Genomic DNA, 18,094 nt, shown 5'->3' on the forward strand with positions numbered 1-18,094 from the left:
GTACTGAATTGGTGGTGTACCTGTGGATGTATTTTAAGGCTTACTTTAAAACTCAGTGCCTCTTTGCTTGACATCATGGGAAAATCAAAGAAATCATCCAAGACCTCAGAAAACAAATTGTGGACATCTACAATTCTGGTTCATCCTTGGGAGCAATTTCCAAATGCCTGAATGTACCACGTTCATCTCTACAAACAAGAGTATGCGAGTATAAACACCATGGGACTATGCAGCCATCATGCTGCTCAGGAAGGAGACACATTCTGTTTCCTAGAGATGAGCGTATTTTGGTGTGAAATGTGCAAATCAATCCCAGAACAACAGCAAAGGACCTTGTGAAGATACTGGAGGAAACAGGTAGACAAGTATCAAATGGAAGGAAACACTGGATTTTTGTGAAGTTTGTGAATAACATCTGTTTAAACGAGATATCTGCATATATGCAAACGGTATATAATAGAAGTTTTATTTATATTTGTCTTTTATCATTAGAAAAGAAAGTTAAAGGTGACAGGGAACTGCTGAGGAGAGGCTGACAGAATACATGCTTTAGAGGTAAATAAATGAGTGCTCCACAGGATGCTGGATCTGCTCACGTTTTGTGAGGTTTGTTTATTACATCTGTTTAAACGAGATATGGGCATATTTGCAGACGGTACATAATATGAGTTTTATTGATGTTTGCCTTTTATCATTAGACAAGACAGTTAAAAGTTGCAGGGAACTGTTGTGGAGAGACAGGGAGAATGAAACAGTTGAGCACTTTAACATCAAATGCATCTGCCATGACTCTGATATGCGGACCGTTTAAATGAGACACCGGTCTATTATTGTAGTAACATGATGGCACGTAACAACAAAATTAACTGTGACTGGTCGTTTATATGTCTCAGTTGCTTCACATGTAAGCAGGTGATTTTCGGCACCCTCGTGAAACAAATCGTCCAAACGGGAACATTTATCGGCCGATGCGATAATGAAAAAAAGTCAGAATATCGGCCAATTTATCGGCATCAGCGATATATCGTTTGACCACTTGTCTTCAGTAGCCCTCAGTCATTCAGACATTCCAAACTGCAGATTTACAGTAAGTAATTTTTTTGATGGATATAAGTCTGGTAGGTCGAATTTCTGTTTCTATTTTAGTTCTATTTTAATTTGCTGTAAAGGCTTTTGGTCCTCTGTGTACCTCATTCTAAGGCTTCCTTTGTAAGGCTGGTTATATATGTTTCCATAAGTGTTCCTGTAAGCTGTCTACAAATGTCATCATCCACTTGGATGAAGAGAAGTGCTGTAGTTGTTGTCATTGCCCAACTTCTTATGTGTCATGACAGCATCAAAATGTAATATGTTTTGCATCACATAACATCATACTGGGAACTTTCCAGGGCTGATTTACCATTATGTCCTATGTAGGCTGTATGTAAGTGCATATTTATTTAATTTAAATTCTTATGGAAGAGTTCCATGTCAGCCTGGTTAAACTAGATTGTTTATTGTAGTTTGTGAATAAGACATGTTTTTGTGCTGAAATACCACGCACAACAGTGATACAACTCTTTTGTAAATGTTCTGCTTAATTATAATTTTTCAGTCAGCCTTGTTAAGGTGATGTTCTTGATGGGGGTGTGCTTGCACATTCTATTGGGTTTAGAAGTTTAACTATTTAAAGAGGACTGTGGTGGATTTAATAGTTGAAGGAGACAAACTCTCTCTGATCCCCCATCTCCAATGCAATATACGGATCAGTTGGAAGTCACGGTTGGTAACGTTGATCTGTGTGACAATTTATCTGTCACTGCAAAAACAAGGTTTATGTAAGATAATGCCGGCCTCGTTGACATGTTCCCTCACCAGCTGTTGTGTTCCCTATGGACAGATGTTGGGTTATGAGTGAATCTGCAGGAGATCTGCACGCAAACCTACCTTTGACGTCACCTACCCACCCTTTGTAGGCTGCACCATGTTAACAAGGGTTATATGAATGGCCCCCAGGGATCCTGTTGCTACATGCTGAAACCACAGCATGACACAGAGCTCATCGTTGACTCTGTGAGTGTCAGCACCTTCCGGAATTTGAATTGTTTACTGACTCTTAATGTTGGAGACGAGACATTCCATTAATTACTAAGTCGACATAAAACTCTATTCTAAGCTTAGTAATGTCAGACAAAAAGATGTTCCAAGCTAGGGATACTAAATTTTGACTCGACGTTGTGCGATTGTAGTGACACAAGGGGTCTCTTCTGAGAGCCTTGCATACCTCTGAACTTGAACTTCAGAAAAGGCCAATGTCAAGTTGGCAGACAGTATTTGCATGCCCCGCCCCAGACATACGGGTATAAAGGGAGCGGGCGAGCGAATGCCAGACAGATTTTTTCTTCGGAGCCGAACGGTTGTGTGATCAGTGAGCTCAGTGACACACGAATGCTTCACCCACCTCTGCAAGAGAGCTTGCTTTTGAAACATACACAAGTGAGCGTTGGACGTCCTTTTCGGGACACATCTTTTAAAAGATGCCCTTCCGCCGCTGTGTAGTTCCTTGGTGCGGTCGATTTCTCTCCACTTCTGACGGTCATAAAAGCTGTCTTGTGTGCCTGGGCTGCAAAAACCTGCAGACAGCGTTTTATGAATGGTTTATGTTCAGTGCGAGAACATAGCCATGGCAACATTGCGGTCGCGGCTTTCTTTTCTCACGAGAGAAAGCCACTTCAGCCGCCCCCCGTGTCGTTCCTTCTTCCCACGGCATTGAGGATGACCCGGCTGGCGTTGAAGGCGATTTGGAGATGACGACGGGCTCGGTTTCCCCAGGTAAAACCCCACGAACCACCCGCCCCCCGGCACGCTCGCTTGCTTCTGTACGAGCTCGGGATGAGTGCGGCTCGCTTCGCGGCCAGCCGGCATTCTCCTTTGAGCCCTTGGAATTGGATGACGATTTCGCTTCTGCATCGGAGAGTGTCACAGCGGCGTCTGGTGCTGATGACTCGCCTGGGCTGCCACCTTCGGGTCCGCTCGCCCAGCCTGAGCCTGACGCACGGATGGCCTCTATGATTTTCCTGGCTGCCGTGAGCGAAAGGTGGACTGGTGGCAGGTCAACTGAGCAAGCTCTCGCTTCCTGGATGCTCTTCCTCCCTAGCCCACTGGCCGCAGATTCAGCAGAGGAATTTGCCGCCAGACCCACCACGAGTCGAGTGCTCCGTGATGGGTTTGGGTTCCACAGGCATAGTTCCCGCTTCAGACAACTCCCTGTGACATATTTCCGCGGTACGGTCCCCCCACTGGCAGGACCCGCATCTCCCTGGGGCAGTCCTCGCTGCTCCCCGGTTGCCGTGTCTGTAGCAACTCCTCCCTTGTCAGGCAGGATTTACCACCGCACCATGTCCACGGGTGGCTTGACAACCCCCGGGTGTATTAACCACATGTTACCTCCCCCCAGTTTAATACTAATGTGGTTTCATTTGAATACTCAATTTTCATTTTCCTAACCTTCTCCTCTTCCAAAATTTGCGTTATTGGAGAGCATTTTCAAAACCTCCATTTTTGTTGGAGGAAAGCACTTTCAGGTAGTGAACATGATTTAAATTAGTTTTCATTTTAGTTTTTTGTTAATGATACTAACACTGGTCTAAGCATGGAATACATAATGTTTTTGGCAGCACAGATAAGACCAGTGGTGTTGATGATCAAGAAACTTGGTAGAATTTTTATTTAGATCTGAGAGCTACAAAAATATATGCAATGGCTAAGGTTTTTTTTATGATTATTGTAGGTCAAGCAATAGAGAAAATGAAAGAGCTTTGTGGCTCTGCCATTATAGACTCACCGACCAATCTTTAATTTACAATAAACCATTCACTGGTTGTTTTTATAGTGTTTTTTTATTTGCTCTGCTTGGAAGAATGACTGTAAGTAACCATTATTAGCGCCTTACATTCTGCAAAAGGAATGCCCGATTAAAGCACAACCTGCTGTAGCAAAACTGAGCTAGCGCCTTGGATCCATGTTGGGTCTACCGCTGTTAACAAACCTAACACTGAGCAGATGAAAGGATAATTGCAGCTAATGCTGTCATTTGAGCTGTACAATTGAGCAATTTTAGAGATTGCTCGACTTGTCTGTTAGCCTGTTACTGATATAGCACTCGTAAGTGCTTCATCATTAGGTCTTTTCTCTGACAGCACAATGAGTCTGAATTTGTGTGTTGAATACAAGTCTGTCAGGGTGAGAGGTGTTTTTAAATGAGATAATCTGTGTGTTAGAAATCTCCACCACCTTGATTATAGAAATCAACGTGTCTTTGAATTTTCTACGCTTAAAGAGCCACTTAGCAGAGTTTTAGGTGCCTGAAATCCTTCCCCTTCTGGATGTCTTAGACTCCACGTGACTGTGATGGAAATATGAAAAGTTGAATCATTGCTGAGCTCTCTGCTCATCGGACCACAAGTGAATTTATGTAACAAGCATTTCTCAGGATATGTGTGCATCTATTTGTCTCTTGCCACAATTACTAGCAACTTTTCTGTCAAGAACAAAATAAGAACAGCTGGGGACACTGCTTTCCAGATCTGTATTTTTATAGTTTAAAGCGTGTGATTGACCCTATGCCACCTCTTCAAAATCTTGCTGAACTCTCAACGGGCAAACCCTTCGGAGGCTCTGCCCATGTATTCATCTCATTTGCATATGATTACACTGATTCAGAAAAACACTTAAGTTTCTAGGATCAGACCTTTTTGGTCTAATTAGAAGTAGAGACGCATCAAGATGGTAAACTAGTGAGACTTCAAATGTATACATCCCACCAAGTTTGGGATTCATTGACATGCATTTGTTTGTGCTGCAAAAATGTACGTTTGTGCTGGTTTGGTGTTTGAGATATTAAGCAAAACGAAACCTGCACCAAGCGAGCACAAACGAACGAGTCAGAAGATGAGTGCATTAGAGGAGATGAGGTAAATGCATGACTGACGTCATAGATCCGGGAGATAATTTTGTTATTTCTTTGAAATGGAATTAGTTAGATTGTTTCTTTCATCAGCACAAACCAGCACAAATCGAGCACAAAGGAATGCCACCGGTTTGGAGCGATTTGGACGACATGGGGTGGAGAGTGACGTCACAGCCCTGAATCATATTTGTTATTTCTAAGGTTTGGAAATAGATAAAGTGTTAATTTTACCTGCACAAATCGAGCACAAACGAATGACACGGGTTTGTAGCGATTTAGACAATATGGGGTGGAGTGTGACGTCACACAGCCCAAAAAAAGAATGCTTAATATCTCAAACACCAAACCAGCACAAACGTAAATTTTTGTGGCACAAATCAGCACAAACAAATGAAATAGTTTTGGTGGTTATTTAATTATATGGGTTGCCAACTTCACGGAGGTAAGAACCCTGTGTGAATGGCCTCTAAGTAACATGTCTCATTGGTGTCTGGTTCACAAGACCCTCTACCTACTGAATTTTACATTGATTTTCAATTACTCATTCAGACAACTCTTCAATTTGTAGTTTTGGACCCTAATTATGAGGAAATGTTTTGAAATAAATTATGTTGGTATATCAACTGCAGGATATAACATAGACTGCGTTTAACATCACTTTATTTGAAATGTGACAGCATGAGTGAGTCCTGCACCAATGTGGTAGATGTGCAGAACTATTCACTTCCTTTGCAAGGTTGAGTCACCGTTTTCATTCCAAGTCTTTCTCTCCTCACGCCTCTTGGCCGTATGCTGTGCCCGTGGGAGACACCATATTGCTTATGTATGATCTCCGCTTGCGGTGACTGTGTCAGAATAAATATAGTGCAGGCACGCCAAGAGAGTCGGTTCTTGCGATTTTTGTGGGGCTACATCTCAGCGGGGCTAGATCAGGCCACCCTTCGTCGGCCTTGCCGCCTGCCTCACGCGCAGCATACACACTCACAAAACTTATAAATGCACGCACACACTTTTATACACACTCATACACCCACACACACTCTATCCTGGGTCCTTCTCTGGCACAGACTGCACTCAGGGAACAGGACTTGTCTCAATTTATCATGTCATCTGCTTTTACTTTTGTATCTACTGTGGATGGCTTCAGGCTCTGCAAAGGAATCCTCTTTAATTAGGATTACGCAGGTCATTAGCAAACTCAAATTTCTCTTTTTCTCTTTTCTCTATTCCCCCAGTATTGGTTCTGACATGACCAGTTTTGGGGTTAAATAAAAATGATTGGCTTCACTGTAGCTTGTGGATTGTCTTAATTAGGGCTGGGTGATGTAAAATATGTCTCAATATTTCTCAGACTTTTAGCGATATTCAATGTATATCTCATATCAACCAAACAACTGGTGTTGCAAATTAGATAATAAATAATCAAGGCATAGTTTCCACACTGTTTTTCATAGTTTTTATTATTATTTATTATTATTTTCTTTTAATAATATTTTTTATTAATTTTTATTTATGTTATTTCTATGCACCAGTTTTACAACAGACGGCAAAATATTCCTGCATTTTTTTTTTAATATTTTTAGTCCAACATTTAAGTAGGTTACAAGAGTCAGAGAATAGTGTGAATCCATTGATTTCAATAAAACATTGTGCATTACAAGTATGTGGAACAAAAAGTGATGCGCCATTGTGCTAGTAATTTTATATTTATTTCGCTATGTTAACGTCTCTCATCCACACTATAATGCCATTTTCCAAAACACTCTCTATTACAGCATTCTTTGAAAATCTATAAAAATAGCAAACTGAAAACAACAATGGATTAGTGTGACGTAAGCATCCATTGACCAATGAGATGTTCTGTGAGAGCGGTCCAGTCTGGCTTTCGAAAATCTAATTTGCTGTGTTCTAGCTTGATTTCAGACTAACCTGGCTTTTTCCACACAACTAATATGTATCTGACACATTCCCATTTATCGAACGCTCCATCAGAGCTTTCTCTGGTGTGTAAACATCCTAACCATTGTAAAACCACTGTAACACACAGCATTTAGAGGCGTATTGCTTTCATTAAATGGCAGCAACACCAATATGGCAAAACATACTAATGATTAATAAATGGTTTAGTAAATAGCTCAATTGCTTAACTGTAGGCTGCTTACAATTGCCAGCCAATGTAGCAATTTGGTGTGCAAATATTAGCTATTTTACAACAGCTTTGAATGTGGCTCATCCAATCGGAATTACTAGTCAGAAAAATCAATTTGATAACATGCCTTTTATCTTGTTGTTTTTGTTTGGATAAGAGTGGGCTCAATGAAACCGTGTTCATGTTGATTATTGGAGGTGTGGCGTGTTGTTCTGATACTCTCTGAGACAATGCCATAGTGGATCTTCATGGTCTACACAAACGTCACAGTGAATTGCACACCCCTAGAAAAATATAAAAGAAAGAATGAGAAAAAGATGGGTTGACCCCAGCCCCCCCAACACCCTCATTATGAACTACCTTTCTTGCCCTTCTTAATGCACTCTGAAGACCCCTTGAAGGTGAGTAGCGTTGTTGGTCCCTTAATGCTTTACTGCAGAACTGTCCAATTCAGATCTGCTTTAAAAAATGCCATTGTGTGCAGAATTTGACCAGTGAGAATGGAGGTCACCATGTCAAAGAGTGGCTTACAGGTACTTCTTGTTATTTAAGCTGCAGAGCCACAAAAGAAATGACGACTCCTGAGCCATAGCCATTAGCAGCTTGTGATTGCTGGAGATTTGGAGACCAAAGCAATGATGTTCTTTTGGACACCTTGATTTATCCATGTTTCAACATGGTCGATGTCTGCATTTATATAAATCACCTTACCAAGAAAGCATTAAGGAACTCAATATATGACATCAGCTCACTATGCGGTTGAAGTTATCGCTGAGTATGGAAGCAAGCTGATAATGAGTTTTCTTCAAAAGTAGAGGGATTTTTCAGTCAGCATGCATGATCCGGACATATTGTTTGAATCTTGTTTCCCCCTCTTCTACCTGTCATATTTTTGCTTTCACTGTTAATAAAATTGCAAAAGCAACCGTAATAATAAACTAGTTTTTTACATTGTCTGGAGAAAATGTAAGTAGTGCATGATTGTGCAGAAATCACAGCCACAGTGCTAGGGTGTTGGCATGGCATTGCTATACGGTTGCTAGGGCATTCTGGCTAGGTGGCTGCTAGGGTGATCGGTGGCTACCTACTTAACCAAGTCAAATAAGCTCAAGCTCTATACTCTGATCACTTGATATGTCTCAGATTACTCTTTCAGTGTAAGTTTAGGGGATTGTATGTTCTATCATCCACCACATAAAAATCCAAGCACTGTCTTAAAAATCGTATTTTATTTGAGTCCAAACCACAGTTCAATTTCATCAGCAACGTGAGAACAAACGACAGCTTTATACCACATTAACTAGGTAACTCAGGAAGATGTCAGATTCACTGTGTTGTTGAAGTATTCTTTTTTGAAGTATCCATAAAGGCAGAAACATACTTAATGCAAGTATGTGAACGCAGATACTTCAGCTACTCAAGCTCGGTTATGTATTCCAAAATGTGTTGGACTTCAATTTGTAACACAACACAAATAGGTGCTGCACTCTCAACGTTGCCACAAGGAGCACTATGGTGACACAAGTCTGCTACTGTCATGGCGAATTAACAGTTTGAAGATAATATTGCTGAACATGAAAGGTAGAGTCAATATGCTGATAGCAACTTACCTGAATAACAACACATCCAGTTAAATGGCTCAGACTTTTGAAGGTAACTCTATCGCCCCCTTGAGTACTGATGTTTGTTACATCCACAGTAATGCAAGAATGCACATTATCTGTTCAGCCAGACCTTGTGTTGGCCAAGCGCTTACATCTGCTTACACGTACTTGTGTAAAGTGTGCTTCTGCACTAAGCATGAAGCACAACTTAAAAGAAACCAAGGTATTATGTAAAATAAAATATAGCAGAATTGAAATGCCATTTCTCATTTCCTATGGCTTCAGAACATGACTTTGGGTCTTAAATTTCCCCACAGTTCATTTCTGCACATTTTTAAAGTTGCGGACAGTTGGGTCGAGAGGAGGGGGTGGTTCATAATAGCAGGCCTTTCATTTTGTTTGGGAACTGATAGGATTAACTTTACTGCTTATAATGGAATATAGCATCTTCAGAGGCCCATGCTTCTTTGAGAGAGTGAAAGATCTCCCTGCCAAGACTATCAAACAGTCTTTATATACTCCACCATTGCCTGTTGCCTAGGAGACCAGTGTAATCCAAGTGTTTTCCCCCCTTTTCCCTGGCTCTGCTCTCTCTTTTTAACCCCCCCTCTCTGATTGGAGACTCTATTGGCTGGTGCCATTGAGCTGGCCTTCAGACGGACATAGCAGCTGTCAGGAGATGGAGATAAATCTGAGGCAAAGTGCTCTGAAACCTATTGATTTCTCCTGATTACAGAACATTTGGAGAGATAGACCAGAGCAGCCCCTTCTCCACGGAGCATATGAATAATCTGATACTCTGAATGCTTTGATGATCACATATCACATCCTTTCAAGATGGCTGATGGCAGCTTTATTGTCTGCTTAAAGATGTAGTTCAAATTAAAATGAAAATTGTGTCATCATCTTATATACCATACAATAAAAGTGAATGGTGAACAAGACTTAACATTTAGCCTAACATCTCCTTTTGTGTTCTATGGAAGAAAGGAAGTCACACTGGTTTTAACTGATATGAGGGTGAGTAAATGATAACAGAATTTTCATTTTGGGTGAACTATCCCTTTATATCTACACACAAATATAAAGAAAGTTCAGATACATCTGGTGTATTCATAACCACTCCTTAGATTGTGAAATTAACTGATATTTCGGCTTTAACCCGCCATTAAACTTTTTTCTCAGAAAGCAATATTCTCAGGAAGCTAGCCTCACTCGGTACAGCAATAGTAGATTTTCCTGCAGGGCTTTGCCCTACAATTTATGATGCTGAGGTAATTACAATTGATTGTCTTTGTTTAATCTCACGCTTTTGTTTGTTCCCAAGAGACAAAGATGCCAATACACCAGCCTTTTTAGTTATTTTATCATCTTGGGGGGTCATTTTTTCCAGAATTTTTATAAATTTTAAATAAATTACTGAATATATCTTTCTTTACCATTTCCTATACGTTCCACTCCCTCAACCTTTTCAATTGCCCCCACCTTCCTCTTCTTTTTAATTCCCTTAATTTTAATATCCATCAGAGCATTCACATCTAGTGGATGGGCCATTTGAGGGTTGAATTTCATGGTGCGATTTATCTTTGTGGTTTGTCCAGGTATGCTTCAGCTAAAACACGCTGATGGAAAGTTGACAGCTTAATTAGGTGGAGAATGTCAGTTTGTGCTAAGACGAAATGCATTCCCTGCTTTCGGAAGACTTTTTTTTTCTTCGCCAAGAAAGACTTTTCTTTCCTGATAATATGACATATGTATGATGACTTGTCCTATAGCCTTGCTATGCTATTATTACGAAAATTATTACAATTTTAATAATAGTAAGAATATTAAAATAAAATACAATTTATAATAATAATTATAATTATTTATATAATTATCAGTAAATAATATTTATAGTTTATAATAGTAATAATTGTAGCAGTTTATTATCAATTTAATGTTTTCTTAAATCATTATTAAGACCTTAATAATACTTAATTTAGATAACATTTTTTGGTTATTTCAAATATTATTTAAGTTTTATTACATGATTTCAAATTTAATTAAAAAAATAAATTCAGAATATTATTAATAATAATTAAGTGTCCTTTATCCATTAGATATTATAATTTTTTTGAATGTATCACAGAAGTTTTTGCCTGTGTAACTTTACTGTTCAAACATTTAAACTTTAAGACACACATGTAAGTGAATTGTGAGCCAAAGAAATGTGCTGTTTATTTTGTTTGCTAAAATACTCTGTATTTTAATTTTATGACTTGTGCTGGTACAAATCTTTCCACTGAAGCCAAATACTGTGGGTAAAGTGCAGAGCACTTGCTCTGGGGTTTGCAGCAATCAATAGAATGAGTTATAGTTGTTGAGGGAATCTGGTATTGCTGCCACATCCAAAAAACACTCAGTTAACCTAAAGTGATTAACAGCTGTCAGGAGGGAAGTCATATTTCAATGGTTTTAGTTAAAAACAAAAGACATCCAACAACAGCAAAAGTGTTATTAGCTGAGAATCACAAAGTTTGAATATGTGCTATGCAGTCAAGAGACCAGCGTGTGAATTACCTCAGGGCACACATTATGACACTCTGACAGTTATCTGAAGGTCATGACTATTGATTCAATGAGAACACACAGTCTGATAAACAAAACAACACACACTGTCTGCTGCTTTGAAGTGCCTAACTGAATGGAAATGGCTTACACTTTAAAAAAAGCACTTTGATAGTCTTAACTTCTTTTACCTTGGTTGATTGTCTCTTCTCTGCTGAGTTGTGTAAATCTATGACAGTATAAAAGGAATAACTCAGAAACTGAAAAATGGGGGCTCAATAACGTGGCACCGATTTTAGTCTATACTAATGAGCTCAACTAATTTTCTCCTGACATCACTTTAAAAGTGGCATTTTGCTGTTTCCTCATTTTCAGCAAGATCTGTCAGCAGAGCTAATTTATATACCAGGAGCGTTCTCCCACTGAGATGTTTTAAAATGCTGAGTTTATCTAAGTGGTCTGTAGCGTGCATGTACAGACATCTGTGCAGGATTTTGCACTTCTTGTGGTTTTAATTCATCTATTACTTCTTTTTTTTCTTCCTTCATTTAATTTTTTAACATCAGCTGTTGGACAATACAGAGGTCAAGGTGATGCAGGTGGTCAGGTTCTCAATTCTTCCCCCGCTGCGTTGGTCTTATCTTGCAGCCAGAACAAATCATTAACTTAGCAATTCAGCCTCATAACAAAATTGTGCTTTCCAGGTATGAAAGCGTATTTCATAATATTTTTATGAAATATTTTTATTTATTTTTTCCCCCCATACAACCATCAAAGACAATGCAATTGCAAGATGTGTTTATTCACACTGCCAACTCACAACTCATATAATGTGTTTCGATGCTGCCTCTGAATTGCAACACAGGAGACAGCAACTGCTACTTTTACAGTCCTGTCAGGCCCGTTTACACCTGTTGCTAAGATGCATTTTGGACAATCCATTTGAAGCCAGACAAAATGACAAGTGGTCAAAAATGCATGTGAGCAGATTGATCTCATAGTGTAAATGCACATCCATTCCAATGCATTCACAGCACCACCTACTCACCTTTCAATCAACCACTGTGTTTAAACTTTAAGTGTGGCTTTAAAAGGAAATAACTATCCAATAGGAACATTCAAAAAAGCAAATACATGTATTAACATCTGAAGCGCAGTTAAAACATGTATTTCACTGACAATTCTGCTCTATATGTCATGCTTGCGCTTGTATTTTATTGGAGTATGTTTAAGAGAAGTGTTAGCAAGTTCTTTTTCTTTTACGTTTTTGCTCTTTATTACCATGCACTAATATACCGATGTAATGATTAATGCATGTCATCATGAGATCCCCTCGAAATCCAGTCTCACATGTACACTTTTGATCGGATCGCCCAAAACACATCCTAATACCACGTTTAAACAGGACTTTTGATTCAAATCAAGTCAGCCCCCATTTTAAGGTATCTGACGTGACCAGTAGACTGCTAAGACAAAAAAAATCTATATTTACATGCACAGCTACAGTAAGCTCATTCTTCATTAAATATGCATGATTCCTATACTTGATGTTTCAGATATAAAAAAAGAATTAACATATAGTCATGTATAGCCAAGTTGAATTCCACTTTCCTGAATAGCAGGTACTTGATCTGAGCAAACAGGTAAAGCCAGAGACCCGCAAACATCAGATTTCCCCTGAAAGACAGTGAGTAGAGTTCAGCTAAAATATGTTGACTGTTTTGCCAGATTGTCCTTGGATGCTCTAGTCTTCATTGTTGTCTCTTGACACATTTAGCAGATTTTTCTGTCCTGACTGTATGTTCCTTTTTTCCCATCCACAGAGTATCGGAAAGGGCTCCCTGTGGTGCATAGACCCAGAGTACAGGCAGAATCTCATCCAGGCGCTGAAGAAGACACCTTATCATCCCTATTCCCAGGTGTTCACTATGCCACCCACATCTCCTCAGGCATATCAAAGGTAGACACACAGCTCACTGGACATTTTGACCTTTTAACCTCATTTTACCTCAAAAGCCTGTATTTTATGTCCCTGGCTGTATCAGTTAGCAGTGGAACCCATGGGCGGTGGCGAGCTGAGCAGGGCTGTCAGAGCGAGACACCTGGCGTTGAGTTCTGAGCAGCTCCTGCTCCGCTCCATTTCATTTTGATCCAGTTAACAGGTCTGCATGCTCCAAGCCACTCGACTGTGCAAGACAGAATTAGTGCTTTACTGTAAAAACCGAACTGGCATATCATCCATAACAAAGGATATGGAACAAATTGGCAGCCAGCTCAGTGGCTAGAATGGGGATATGAAGATGGATGTTTTTAAAGAGATTGAATTAAATCGGACAGCTCTAGTAGGACATTGGAAAGGGAGTGGGTTTCAGGTGTAGCGGGTTGATTAAAGAATGAGGCGGAGAAGGGTGCCATGCTCGGATGTTTTTGGGTACCGTTATGTCACATGGCATTTCTCCGTTCAGCAGTTAAAGCAAACTGCAAGCACATTGCTGCCTCATCAAGGCGATAAAATCTCACAGCTCAGTAAACAGATGCTGAATAAGGTCATTTCTTAAAAAAAAAAATAAACACTTTTCTCAAGACACTTTGTGTGCAGGAGGTGAAATTGCACCATCTGCCAAACTCTGCGCCACATAATATTGAATGAAAATCCTCACATAACTGTCAAGATATCTAATGATAATACATACGTTTTCTTTCTTATTAGATAAACAATAACAAATGAGATTGCTATAATATCTCAATTGGTTCTCCTAGGCAGCAGTGAGATTAAACAGAGAGCAAATGAAGGCTTTTACAACAATTAATGCTTAAATAAAACATCACACGTTTTCTGAGCTATGAATGATCAGCCTTTGAGCAATAATATTTTTCTGCAGGCTGAGAAGAAAACATGGCATGGTAATTGGTGTTATTGTATTCTAAGGATCTGAAAATATCCTGTTTTGAAGACTTCTGTTATCAGTGTTGCAGTCTGTTGTGTTTCAGTTCTAACGTTGTGTGGTAACCACACTAGGCCGGTCATTTGCACCAGGTGTTCGGAGACACTGAGGCCCGGTGGGAAGTGGAAATCACAGAGGAAGGTCCCTCTAGCTTACACCTCTTCAGAACACCAAGCATAATTATAATGTTAATTTTAATTTATATAGCGCCTTTCAAGGACGCTTCGCGTAGCATAGACAAAAATCACAAGTTAGGAAAAAGATGGTTCCCAGAGCAAAGGCAATGGAAAACAATCATGTAAAAACAAAACAAAAGCAAGCAAACATATAAACCAAATCTCAACATATAGACAGTATGATTAAGGAGCCAGAATAATCCATGAAAGGCCTTAAAACTAAGACAAGTACGTTAAACTGTATGTGTTAGGAAACTGGGAGCCAGTGGATTTAGTGGATGATAAGAGTAATGTGAGCTGATTGTTATTGATGAAGCACTTTTTCAGGTAAACCAGTAAAGAGATAGTTACAATAGTCTAAATTATAAATTATAAAGACATGGATAACTCTTTCAGTGTATTTAATGGTTAAAGAGGAGAGCAATCGGGCAATATTGTGGAGCTGAACGAAACAAGATTTAACAAATGAACTTTTGTGGTCATCAAGACAGTGAGAGTTTGAATAGCACACCCAGGTTGTGTATAATGGGTAAAGGCCTTACCAGAACACCATCAATGTCAAGGCAAAGTACATGATGAGAAGGAAACAAGAATTTGGGGCCAATTGACAAGATTTCTCAAACGTTTGATTTAAGAAAATAATCTGCCATTCAGACTTTGAAGGTCATAGAAATGGAAAAGCAGATCTGGTCTGGGAGATGATATAGATGTGCTTGGCCGCTGCCATGTTGACAGCACCTGACACTGAATTACTGCCACTAATAATGATAATAATATTAACAATAATAATAATTATATGTTTACTTTATAAAGCGTTTTCAGCCAATGCTCAAACATAAAAGTACATGTAAACAAAACAATCAAACCTAACAATATAACAAAAAAAATATATACTTACTACAGACAACAATGGAGCCAGAGTCAACAATGTAGTCCTGAGTATTGGTATTAGCAGGAGTGTGATCCAACAGACAGTCCAAACAGAATGAGTGCAAGTAAAAAGATAAAATGTCCAAACAAGAGGGAGTCATGAAACAAACCGCTACCTATGTCCTGCAGCTCTCACAGAAGTGATAATGAATAAACGGCATAACATCAACACCAATCGCAAGAACACTGTAGTCTACAGTCGGAAGAGAGCTCGCAATTGAGTCACTGCTGCATGGTCACAGTCCAGTGCGCAACATTTGGATTTAATCCAACAACGTCCATAGTTGGGATGTGTGTAGAATAATATTTAGAAAAACACACAAAGTAGAGTCCAAAACCACAAGTACTACTGGGCCCGATGGGATGAGTAAGAATCAGCTAAAATCTTACGAGTGCACCTGTAAGAAAACCATCTTTATGGTGTTGCTTCAAAGAACCCATAAGGGTTTCACTTTCCCTGGGGATGGGTAGTCATCCCCGTCTACCTGGATGAGGGAGAGGACAAGCGGAGGGAAACAAAAAAATGAGAGGGAAAGGCCAACACGGAGCGGCAGTGGGAGAGAGAGAGGAGAGAGAGAGAGGAAAAAAAAACACCTACATGGTTCTCCGATACATCGTAGCTTGGTCCTCGGCCACTCCTCCAACCTCCAATGGATGACAGCCGTGCCCCCTGGGTGGATCGGAGGCAGTCTTCCGGCCCCTGGCAGACAGAACCCCTCACCTCGTTCTTGGGAAACAGAAGGGAACCTGACAGTGGTTCTCCCGCTCCAGGCGGTCGGCTGGGAAACCCTCCCCATTTGCGGACGGCGGTCATCACGACCCCGGCACATTTAGTGGCTGGTAGGGGTCTCTCCCCGCCCCTGGTAGCAGCCTTGACCGCTCCAGGCGATTGGCTAGGAGCCCCTTCTCCCATCGCGGTTGGCAGCCGTTCGTCCGCTCTCAGGTGGCCGGGCTCCTCCATCCCCCAACAGATGGCCACGGCTGCTCCTTTGGGGTGGATGGTAGTGGCGAGGACTCTATTCCGGCGCATCCCTCCTCCTTCCTCGGTTTCGGCACCATTGTTAAGGGATTCATGGAAAGGAGGATGCGAGAACCAGCTTGACAATATAAATACTAGTTTAATATAACTAGTATTTATAGTGTCGGACACCTGTCCGTAAATCTCTCTCTCTTCCCACTGCAGTCTCCAGTCGGCCTTTATCCCTCTCTGAGGCTTGATTAGCCTGAATCACGACCCGGCCCGCCCTCTGCCCTGCCACAATAACCCATAATTTTCATGAGTGCTTTGAGAGAATCACATTCACAGTGGCACTTGCATTGTTTTTAGAACTTGTAAGCATTTTATAAACAGTTTAGAAGTTAAATCCACCTCACTTTTTTGGGGGGAATTAATCATTCTATGAAAGTTTTGCTTGACCTTGGTGTAAAGACAATATTTTTTGACTGAAAGACCAGTCAGAAGCTGTTGCCAAATGGTTTGCATCATCATTGGTCTGAACGGACATGCAAACGGTAAGCAATATTCCTGTGCCCATTTTACTTCTTTTCATCAAATCAGTTAGGACTACTGGGCAAACGTTATGTCATCTAGTTAATATTCATAATCCAAGCTGATAATATTCATAACGTAACCTCCCCTCTTCTCCGATTGTTCTTACACTAATAGTGTAAGGTGTGTGTAAGGTTGCAAAGATAACACTGTAGTGTTGTGCGCACACACAGGCTTTGCTTCCACTCTCTCTCAGACCAGATGGTGAGTCTGCATGTAGCAGAGTGTAAAAAAGTGTTTATTTGGCCACTGCGGCTCCCAGGAAGCAGAATGAGGCTTTTTATTGCATTCCTAAGGTTCAAACGAATCAGCTGATTCATAGACTGTCACACTCGTCCTTTCCTGCTCATTTTTTAACACACTACTCTCACGCTTTTGCTTTTTTTTAGTTATTGCAGCAGCAACTATAAAGATTAAAGAGAGTTAAAGAATCTGCTGCAAGCTGTAATGTGGAGGCGACTTTCATTGTTGTTATTGAAGACATCCATATGTTGATCAGGTGGACAGATGGGATGAAGGCAAATTCTTTTCTGGTGATGCCATCAGTACCTGTAGATGGCCATGTGTCCAACCTTGTTCACTGTCTCTGTGGTGGGGCTTTGATATAAAGAGGCAATATTCTTTTAATATTCACTTTTAAAGCATTTTATTTGATCCTTTTATGCCCACTTGTGTGAATTTCACGAAACCTTTCAAGAACATGTCCAGTTCATTGTTCAACCCCTAATTAAAAAAGTTTTTTAATTTGAAATTAAAGACAAATTAAAGGATTACTGTAATGCGAGAAAAAAAAAAGATAGCCTACTGTAAAAGTCGCACACCGACTCGTCCACTTTCTTCCTATCAGTCTGTTGTCCTATACATGTTTCTATAAATGCTAAAAGAAACATATAGCTCAGAAAATTCAGCAACAGTGAGTTTATTCATTTCCATTTTGAAGCTAAATGTCGTTTGATTGGTTGTGAATAAATTCATTTCTAATTAGTCAATGACAAGCGGCATCTTGATCAATGTGCGTCGCAAGCTAGCGTGCACAACAAAGCAGCAAGATTATCGCAAACGAGCTTGGAAAGCGGCACCGCTTCGACTGCCACCTCCTCTCTCTCATTGAAAATGAATAGGGAACACGAGGTGACACACTAAACAGTGTATCTAGCATATGGTTGACCTCAGCCACAGCACTCTTCTTTAGGCTTCTCTATGTGTCTTTCGGAAGGCGATAAAAATAAGTTCCAGGTTTTTT

General features: G+C 40.2%; 1 protein-coding gene across 4 annotated transcripts in view; it reads left to right on the forward strand.

Annotated features, from left to right (window-relative positions):
• Window positions 1–18,094, forward strand: part of LOC127662781 (forkhead box protein N3-like) — a 123,876-nt gene that overhangs the window by 54,881 nt on the left and 50,901 nt on the right. For all 4 annotated transcript variants that reach the window (XM_052154119.1, XM_052154116.1, XM_052154117.1 and 1 more), the window contains exon 3: window positions 13,075–13,211. In XM_052154119.1, the coding sequence (XP_052010079.1) occupies window positions 13,075–13,211 (137 nt within the window). The remainder of the gene's footprint in view (window positions 1–13,074; window positions 13,212–18,094) is intronic.

Source organism: Xyrauchen texanus, chromosome 22 (assembly GCF_025860055.1).
Source record: "Xyrauchen texanus isolate HMW12.3.18 chromosome 22, RBS_HiC_50CHRs, whole genome shotgun sequence".
Lineage (NCBI taxonomy): Eukaryota > Metazoa > Chordata > Actinopteri > Cypriniformes > Catostomidae > Xyrauchen > Xyrauchen texanus.